Genomic DNA, 9,925 nt, shown 5'->3' on the forward strand with positions numbered 1-9,925 from the left:
ATCTGTACCAGAGAGCAAAGTTAAAAGAAAAAAATGTGTACTGGTGTCCCAAGAGGTACTTTACTGTATATATTGTGGTCGCATGTTCTGAAGCTACGAGTAATGTGACTTCCAGATGTAAATACCTGCCCGACCGCCCTTCCCGCTCCCCGATTGCTGTGATTGAATTAAAGATGAAAACCTGACGCTGACCCACTGCGTTCACTGGCGGGAGCAGCCCAGGGCCTCGCCTGAGCCTCTGGGCTCCGGGCCTGGCCCCTTAGAAGCCCTTCTGCCCGGCGCAGAGCGGCCTGTCCCGCGTGCAAGGGCGGGCGCCAAGGGGAAGCCTCCGCAACGCTGGTCCGGGTCCCGCACCCGCCACCTCGGCCAGGCTTCCGGGGCTCGGCTTCCCCGCCCACGGCCAGGCGGCGGGCACCTCGCCCCTCCTAGGGGAGCCTCGGCCGCGCACGGCTGCGGGGAAATTCGGACCGGCCAGCGGGCCCGCAGGCGCCGGCTCCCCGCAGAGGCGGTTGCCCGCCCACGGATCGCTGAGGAGAGAGCACCTTGCAGCCTTGCCGGCGGCGGCCGCCCTCCCTGCCAGCCTCGCCGGGTCGCGACTGACCCCGGAGCCCCTGGCCTGCGCCACTAGTCGAGGCCCTGGGCGGGGAGGCCCAGGGGGGTTCTGGGCGGGCGCGGGGCCCAGAACGGGGAAACGGGACGGTCAGCAGGCGCCGGACGGCGACCGACGCCACTGGAGCCCGAAGCGCCCCGCCTCCGCCACAACCGCTGCCCCTACCCAAGATGGCGGCCGTGCCGCTTCCGCCGCCGCCGCCCCCGCTTCCGGCGGCCGTCCTGCTTCAATCAGCGGCCGACAACTGTCTAGGGCCGGGGGCGGTGCCGCCACCAGCCAATGGGGATGGGCAGCGTGGAGCCGCCCGTCTGGGCTCTGGCAGGCGTGGCCCAATGGGGGTGCGGCGTGTGGGAGGGCGCGGGGCTGCCCGCCAATGGGGAGCTGCGGCGTGCGGCCGGAACCTGGAGGCCGCGGCGGGCGCGGTTCAGTCGGGCGGCGGCGGCGGCGGCGGTGGAGGATGTGGGCCACGCACGGACTGGCGGTGGCGCTGGCTCTCAGCGTGCTGCCGGGCGGCCGGGCGCTGCGGCCGGGCGACTGCGAAGGTACGGCGGGGCGGGGCGGGCCTGACTCGACGCTGAGGGGCCGGGGCCGGGACGGGCGGCGGCGGCCTGTCCCAGCGGGATCTGCCCGAAGAGGGGCCGGGGCCGGGCATAGAAAACATCACGTGGGGCGAGAAAAAGTTAGGACCCGGTGATACTGAGAACGGCCTGACGTGGGCACATCACGGAGCTTTCACCCGTCCCGCCCCTGGGCAGAGGCTCTCGGAGGGCGGCCGGCACCGCGGGGTCGGTGTGTGTGGAAATCAGCAGCAGCTGGCTCGTCTGCCCTCCGGCCGCCGGTTTGCCCGTTTGTGAGGTCACAGTGAGGCCGTCTCCAGGCCGCGTTCAGTCTGGGCTCAGACTTCATGGAAGGAAGAGGGAGGAGCTGTTTGTGGGCCTTGGGTGTCCCGGGGACCGGCCCGCGTTCTGTCGACTGTGAGCCCCGAGAAAAACGGGCGCCGTGAATTCGCCTCCCGCTGCCTCCTGCGGAAACGGCTGCCGCGTTACCTCCCGCGGGTCGGGTGCCCCTGGGCGGTGGCTGAGCATCCTCTCCTTTCTCTCTTTTCCAGTTTGTGTTTCTTATCTGGGAAGATTTTACCAGGACCTCAAAGACAGGGATGTCACCTTCTCACCGGCCTCTATCGAAAAAGAACTTGTAAACTTCTGCCGCGAAGCAAGAGGCAAAGAGAATCGGTTGGTGAGTAGCTGGTGACCCCTCCTCGCAGGCCCCGGGCGGAGGCCCGAGTGAGTTCGGGGTGAACTCATGCCCGACTGACGTGCTTTCTCTGCGGTTGTCACGTTTGTCCGGTTACTGTTGACTAAGCACCTGCTCGTGCCGGCACTGGGACTCCCCGGGGAGGAGTGACAGGCAAAGGACGGACGCAGGGTGGGTGTCAGGAGGAAAAGGGATGGTGGGGTGGAGAGGGGAAGGGTCATGGGTGGGCGAAGAGCAGCCCAGGCCGAGGGAATGGCCAGTGGGAGTGCCCAGAGGCCAGAACGACCTCGGCATGAGCGAGGACATAGGTACCGTGTGCACAGGGTGGGCCGGGGCCCCATGGAGGCCAGGAGCCCCAGTGAGGCCTGTCTTTTGTAGCTTTCATGTCCTTGGCAGTCTGGTTCTGTCTGTCTGTCTGTTTAAAAGATTGAACCCTGGTGGCTCTTAGCCTCATGTGGTGGCTGCCAGCTCTGGGACTGAGCGTGTCACGACTCGGGGCTCCCACGGACTGCATCTGACCCAGGACGGGCGCGTCCTGGGGAAAGGAGGCCCCGGCAGAGAGAGGAGGTGGTGCTCTGAGACGGCAGGGCCTTCTCCTGAGGCCGTGTCCTTTCTTGCTGCAGTGCTACTACATTGGGGCCACGGATGACGCGGCCACCAAGATCATCAACGAGGTGTCCAAGCCGCTGGCCCACCACATCCCCGTGGAGAAAATCTGCGAGAAACTCAAGAAGAAAGACAGCCAGATCTGCGAGCTGAAGTACGGTGAGTGGTCGGGCCTGTGCCACAGGCCTTCTGCGACTCGGTGCCAGCGTCGTGGGGTGATACCCGAGAGCCCTCGTGCGTATGTGGCTGAACATGGCAGACGGTGCTAAGTGGGGGGTGCAGATCTGGCATCCTGATGGGTGGAGGTCAGAGTAGGTATCATTGGGGTGACTTTTCAGCAAACTTGGTAGGAGGTGGGACATTAGCCAAGGGAATGGAAGAACATTCCAGACAGAGGAAGTAGGCAGGGCAGAGACAACCCGTGTGGCATAACAGGTGGTGAGCTGGGCACAGGGCGCCTTGCAGGTTGGTGAAGAAAGATCTGGCTGTTAATCTGGGCAAAGTTGGGGACGTGGGTTTGAGGGCTGAGGAGGGGTGTGGTGTGGCCTTCCTTGGTTTAACGGGCTTTCCTGGCTGCAAGCGCTTTATAATTTTGAAAGGAAGGGCGTGTCCAGGCAGGCCAGGAGCTGCGGCTGCTGCGGCGTCTCCTGTGCGTAGGTCTCTGCTGGGAAAGAAGGGTCAGGACCAGGAAGAGTTGTTTTCTTCTATGACGTTTCACTGTCACCAACACATTTCATTGTGGTTTTGAGTGTCCAAAGTCCTGTATTCACCCACGTGTGTCAAGGACGCCTGGACTTGCAAGAGAGCCCCTGGGAGGTGCGGTTGGCGCAGGCCTCTCTCGGTCACAAGGAGTGGAGCGTGAGCTCCTGACTCGGGGCCTGACCAGGGCCTGTGCTGGGAAATGGGCGGGGGGATCTACCCGCTCTGTCGCCCTGAAACGGTCATTTTACGTAACTTGACCTCTACCATGACTGTTCAAGAGGCGCTTGGGCGAGGGGGAGCCACATTCCTCCTGAAGGACTAGGCTGTGACCTCCATCCCTGTCCCTGGTGACCCTGCGTGTCTGGTGGACACTGCCAGCATGAGACCAGCCTTCCTGGTGAAGAGGCCAACTTCCCCCTCGGGGGCGTGGGACCGCACACCTGTGTGTGTCTGCAGCTGTCTCCCCATGACCAGTAGGGCCACTTGTTTAAGGGGTGGTTTGGCTGTGCAGGGGATCCAGCCTGGGCCTGCTGGGGGTCTGTGGCCGCCCCGCCCAGCTGGTAACTCTCCTGCTCTCCTCCAGACAAGCAGATCGACCTGAGCACGGTGGACCTGAAAAAGCTGCGAGTGAAAGAGCTAAAGAAGATCTTGGACGACTGGGGGGAGACATGCAAAGGCTGTGCAGAAAAGTCCGACTACATCCGGAAGATCCATGAACTGATGCCCAAGTACGCCCCCAAGGCGGCCAGCTCACGGACTGATTTGTAGTCGGCCCATCCCTGCGGCCCTTGAGGGAAAGAAACAGTTCAGCTGTGTCTTCCCCAAACAGCGTTTTGTAATTTATTTGTAGACCAGCTCCTGACAAGGCAGGTGTGGCGCCTGAGCCTGGAGCTTTCCTGATGGTGCTGGCTCTCCAGCACCCCTGTCGGGGGGTCACTTCCTTCTGTTGCTGGTTTTCTCTGGGACTTCAAAGTGTGTCTGGGATTTTTTTATTAAAGGAAGAAAACTTCTAGCTGTCCTTGGAGAATTGAACACTGAAATAGTGTCTCACCCCCATGAAGATCCCGCCGACTTAGGCTTTCTGGTTTACAGAGTTTCCAGGTCCATTCACATTGGTGCCCCGACGGGCAACAGTGCTGGAGATGCCAGGGTGGGATGCGGGCTGGGCTGGCGGGTTGCGGGGTGGGGTGGGGGGGCCCCAGGAGGAAGCTGGGCTTAATTCCCACAGTGACTATCTTACTCTCGTGACGGGCTGGAGGCTGCCCAGCTTCTTGGGAGGCACAGGGGGTGGAGTCTGAAATACAAGGTAAGGGCTTACGTCCAGGCAGAGTGGTTTTCTGCGACGACGTCAGTAGCTGTTCAGCATGGTCACGTTTCTAACACTTGGAGTGCGGGAAACGAGTTAAGTCGGCTCGCGTGAATTGCGCGTACTCCGCGGGAGCCGTCTTAACTCGGTTCATATAGATTTGCGGTGGAGTGCGGGAAACGTGTAAACTCGGGCCGATTGTAACTGCGTATTACCAAATATTTGTTTGTTTGCCGTTCACAAAGATACCTACCTGCGTATGCGAACCGTTTCATACCCATTGGGGTAATAGGTATCATAAAAATCCCTGATTTTGCGCGGGAAACCTAAATAATTGCCCGCGCCATCTTATATTTTGGCGGGAAATTCACCCGACACCGTAGTGCTAAGATGCTCTTGGCCTGGCTACTCCTCTGCAGATCTGGCCATGTGCGTACTTGCTCATCGGAGTTGTGGTCGAGTGTCAGTACCAGCCTCAGGCCTCAGGGGGCTTTTGCAAGACCAGGAGGGGGCGGTTTGTCAGAAGAGCCCGTGAGGCTGCCCTTCGTCTTTCCCCGAGAGAAGTCGCAGTTGAGGTCCTCGGGGCTTGTCCCCACATCCGGTTTTTTAGTTGCTTTCTGTGGGGTTGGTGCTCAGAAACCCAGTTGTCGGCAGGAGCTGTGACTCAATGGAAACATCTGTTCTCGGACCCGCAGAGACAACCTAACGGGAAGGACAAGCAGTTCTTGCCAAGGACTTGCTCGGCCCTCAGACCTCCTGTGTGCAATTCCTGAGTTCGGTTTGCCTGCATAAGGGCCTCGGTACCGCCCACGAGGGCTTGGCAACGCCATGTCTGAGGACCACAGGAGGTTGAGCCACTTCTCAGGCCAAGACTTCCCTGATTGGGGGATCTAGGGGGCTCTTAAGATCTGACAGCAGTGTCCTGAGCCCATAAAAAGTGCTGGGAAAATCCACGGTTGGACCCAGAAGTCTTGGAAGATGGATCTGTCTCAGCCCCCTAGGTCTGTGTTCCCAGGGCTTCCGTGTCCTCCGGGCCACCGAAACGGGAGACTGCCCGCCCGAGGGCTGACCCCATGGTTGTGCAGGAGCAGGTTTCAGCAGGGCGTGTGGTGCTACAGGTGTTTCTTCTAAGGCCTTTCCCCGTGCACCTGTTCTGGCTGCTCCGGAGCTGCTGTCCAGTGCGGTGGGCAGCCACGGTCCCGTGGCTTCAGTGGGCAGGTTCTGCCATGGGTCCAGCACCTCTCCCTGGCTCCCCTCACTTCACCTCGGAGAGGAGGCCCTGCCCCTGGAAGAGGCGGGTGGCAATCAGGTTAACTAGTGGACGTGGCCTTCCCTGCGCCCTTGCAGCCGCCCTCTGGGGCCAAGGAGCCTATTCCCACCCCATCGGTGGCACGTTTGCCTCGGGTCTCTGCGCCTCGGCCTAGACAAGTCTCGCCTCCACATGAGTAGCCACGCCTCTGGGTGGGTGGGTGGGATGAGGAGCTGGGGGCGCCGCAGGTGAGCCGAGTTGTGAGCGTGGGTCCCGGCCGGGCCTAGGCAGCGACGTGCTCCAACCCTCGGGGTGGTCAGCCCTGGGGCAGGAGGGCTACTGCGTAAAGGGGCCGCGGGTCCCGGTGCGCACAGAGGGAGGGTTGGGAGCGGTGCGAGCCGCGCTGCCGCGAGGACCGACTCCAGCGGAGCCCCAGCCTCACCTGCGTTGGCCACACGGTGGCGCCAAAGCACCGCCCGCCGGCCGCGGGGTCAGGTGGCCCTGGACGGCGCAGTCCGATGACGCACGCCCGTCGCCGCCTCGCCCCGCCCACCGCGGGTCACGTGGCGCAGTTGGCGCAGCCTGATAACGCGACGCCCAGCATCTGGGCGCCGCTCCTGCCCCGCCGCCGCGCCGAGTCCTTTTGTCCAAGATGGCGGCGCCGGGGGCGCTGCCTCCTCAGCCGCCGCCGCCTCCGCCGCTGTGAGGGGCCTGCGGGCCGCCCGCCCGCCCGCCGCGCCGGCGCCATGAAGAGGCAGAGCGAGCGAGACTCGAGCCCGAGCGGGCGCGGCTCGTCGTCATCAGCTAAGCGGCCGCGGGAGCGCGAACGGGAGGCGGAGGCGGGCGGGCGGCGGGCGGCGCACAAGGCCTCCGGCGGCACCAAGCACCCGGTTCCAACGCGGACCCGCGACAAACCCCGCGGCAGCGGAGGCGGCGGGAGTGGGCATCGCGACGGCCGCGGCGCCGGGGACGCCAATCACCGTGTGAGCAGCGGCCGCTCCTCGAGCTCAGGCGCCGGCGGCGGGGGACGCGGCGGCAAGGCCTCGGGGGACCCGGGAGCTTCAGGCGCTTCGCCTCGCTCGTCTCCGCTGCCACCACCTCCGCCACCGCCCGGGGCCGAGCCCGCGGGTCCCGGCTCGTCCGCGGCCGCGCCCGAGTACAAGACGCTGCTCATCAGCAGCCTGAGCCCCGCGCTGCCCGCCGAGCACCTCGAGGACCGGCTCTTTCACCAGTTCAAGCGCTTCGGCGAGATCAGTCTGCGCCTGTCGCACACGCCGGAGCTGGGCCGCGTCGCCTACGTGAACTTCCGGCACCCGCAGGACGCGCGCGAGGCCCGCCAGCACGCCCTGGCCCGCCAGCTGCTGCTCTACGACCGGCCGCTCAAGGTGGAGCCGGTGTACCTGCGCGGCGGCGGCGGGAGCAGCCGGAGGAGCAGCAGCAGCAGCGCCGCCGCCTCCACGCCGCCCCCGGGGCCGCCCGCGTCCACCGACCCGCTCAGCTACCTGCCGCTGCACGGGGGCTACCAGTACAAGCAGCGCTCGCTGTCCCCCGTCGCTCCCCCGCCCCTGCGAGAGCCCCGGGCCCGCCACGCCGCTGCCGCCTTTGCCCTGGATGCTGCCGCCGCCGCCGTGGGACTGTCCCGGGAGCGGGCCCTGGACTACTACGGGCTGTACGACGACCGCGGGCGCCCCTACGGCTACCCGGCTGTGTGCGAGGAGGACCTGATGCCGGAGGACGACCAGCGGGCCACGCGCAACCTCTTCATCGGGAACCTGGACCACAGCGTGTCGGAGGTGGAGCTGCGACGGGCCTTCGAAAAGTACGGCATCATCGAGGAGGTGGTCATCAAGAGGCCCGCCCGTGGCCAGGGGGGTGCGTACGCCTTCCTCAAGTTCCAGAACCTAGACATGGCCCACAGGGCCAAGGTGGCCATGTCGGGCCGGGTGATTGGCCGCAACCCCATTAAGATCGGCTACGGCAAGGCCAATCCCACCACCCGGCTCTGGGTGGGGGGCCTGGGACCCAACACCTCACTGGCCGCTCTGGCCCGGGAGTTTGACCGCTTTGGGAGCATTCGGACCATCGATCATGTCAAAGGAGACAGCTTTGCCTACATCCAGTATGAGAGCCTGGACGCCGCCCAGGCCGCCTGTGCTAAAATGAGGGGCTTTCCCTTGGGTGGTCCAGACCGCAGGCTGCGGGTGGATTTTGCCAAAGCAGAGGAGACTCGGTATCCCCAGCAGTACCAGCCCTCCCCCCTCCCTGTGCACTACGAGCTTCTCCCAGATGGATATGCCCGGCACCGCAACCTGGACCCCGACCTGCGGGTGCGGGACAGGACCCCCCCACACCTCCTGTACTCAGACCGAGACCGGACCTTCTTGGAAGGGGACTGGACAAGCCCTGGTAAGAGCTCTGACCGCAGGAACAGCCTGGAGGGCTACAGCCGCTCCGTGCGCAGCCGCAGCGGGGAGCGCTGGGGAGGAGATGGGGACCGGGGCCTGCCCAAGCCCTGGGAGGAGAGGCGGAAGCGGAGGAGCCTGTCCAGTGACCGTGGGAGGACAGCCCACTCCCCTTACGAGGAACGGAGCAGGACCAAGGGTGGTGGGCAGCAGGCCGACCGAGGCTCGGACCGAACCCCTGAGCGCAGCCGCAAGGAAAACCACTCCAACGAGGGGACCAAGGAGTCGAGCAGCAACTCCCTCAGCAACAGCAGGCACGGGGCTGAGGAGCGGGGCCACCACCACCACGAGGCTCCCGACGCTGCCCACGGGAAGAAGACCCGTGAGAGCGAGCGCAACCATCGGACCACGGAGGCTGAGCCCAAGCCTCTCGAAGAGCCAAAACATGAGACCAAAAAGCTCAAGAACCTCTCGGAGTATGCGCAGACGCTGCCGCTGGGCTGGAGCGGGCTGCTGGTGTTGAAGAACAGCTGCTTCCCCACATCTATGCACGTCCTCGAGGGGGACCAGGGCGTGATCAGCGGGCTCCTCAAAGACCACTCTTCGGGGAGTAAGCTGACTCAGCTGAAGATTGCCCAGCGCCTCCGACTGGACCAGCCCAAGCTCGACGAGGTCACGCGACGCATCAAGCAGGGGAGCCCCAATGGCTACGCAGTGCTGCTTGCCACGCAGGCCGCCCCCAGCGGGCCTGGCACTGAGGGGATGCCCCTGGTGGAGCCAGGCCTACAGAGGCGGCTTCTCAGGAACCTGGTCTCCTACTTGAAACAGAAGCAGGCGGCCGGTGTGATCAGCCTGCCGGTGGGTGGGTCCAAGGGCAGAGACAGCACGGGCATGCTCTACGCCTTCCCGCCCTGCGACTTCTCGCAGCAGTACCTCCAGGCGGCACTGAGGACCTTGGGCAAGCTGGAGGAGGAGCACATGGTGATCGTTATAGTGAGGGACACTGCCTAGCCCGGACGCCTCCCAGCGCCACTTGTGTCACAAAAGCAGTCATTTTAGAACCTGATCCGCTGCCTCAGTCCTACCCCCTCGGTTTGACTTTTCTGCTGGGTTGTTTTGGTTCATTAGGTGGGAGACCAAAGTCCTGTCCCCACCAAAACTGAGTTCTTAGGTTTTGGGGATTTTTTTCCCGTGATGAGAAGGGACTCCTGTCATGTTGGTTTCTGGTGTACGAGATACTGTCTGCTGTGTTCTGTATTTTTTTTTTATTTTTTGACTAACTGTATGGAAAGTTGTCAGTAAAGCCTTTGTCAGAGGATGGATTTTTAATCCTGTTCAGAGTCCTGGTTTAATCAAGTTTTTTTTCCCCTCAAAGATGGAAGACCTTTCCCACAAAATGCCCTACGTCATCTTTCTGGCACCGGTATATCGCCAAGTCCTGCTGCGTTGGTGGTTCTCAGCCCCTCAACTCCTTGGGCTGAGTCAGAACTGGATTCACAGTGGTTTTCCATCTTGGCTGAGAGCAGGCAGCTCCAGTTTGCACGCTGCCATGGCAGCTGAGCAGAGCTCATGCAGAGGAGGGGGTGTGCCTCGGGTCCATAGGGAGCAGCTGCAGTAGTTTTTGGTTTGGGTTGTTCGGCCCTAAACAGCTGGTGTGCCCGTCAGTTTGAGCTGTAGCTGTTGGACAGAGCACCCCATCTCAAGGCCTTTTCGGAAGCAGGTGGTCTTTAGCAGCTGTGTGATCTTAATGTTGCTGCCCAAGGGTCTTGGTGCTACAGATCCGTGCGGACTCCCTC

At 63.3% G+C, this 9,925-nt stretch overlaps 2 protein-coding genes across 2 annotated transcripts; both read left to right on the top strand.

Moving 5' to 3' along the window:
- The first annotated feature begins 942 nt into the window (after positions 1-942).
- MANF (mesencephalic astrocyte derived neurotrophic factor) lies at positions 943-4,184 on the top strand. Its single transcript, XM_070391353.1, is given in 5 exon segments — positions 943-1,015; positions 1,018-1,152; positions 1,719-1,846; positions 2,488-2,629; positions 3,756-4,184. Coding segments are annotated over 5 exon segments (663 nt in total). The 3' UTR covers positions 3,941-4,184.
- Positions 4,185-6,369: 2,185 nt separating this feature from the next.
- RBM15B (RNA binding motif protein 15B) lies at positions 6,370-9,458 on the top strand. Its single transcript, XM_070391357.1, has one exon. It carries the CDS (start codon positions 6,474-6,476, stop codon positions 9,138-9,140), a length of 2,667 nt encoding a protein of 888 aa, XP_070247458.1. The 5' UTR covers positions 6,370-6,473; the 3' UTR covers positions 9,141-9,458.
- Positions 9,459-9,925: the final 467 nt, after the last annotated feature.

This window comes from Myotis yumanensis, unplaced genomic scaffold (genome assembly GCF_028538775.1).
Source record: "Myotis yumanensis isolate MYYU_CA2020_CCGP unplaced genomic scaffold, mMyoYum1.0.hap1 SCAF_14, whole genome shotgun sequence".
Taxonomy (NCBI): Eukaryota; Metazoa; Chordata; class Mammalia; order Chiroptera; family Vespertilionidae; genus Myotis; species Myotis yumanensis.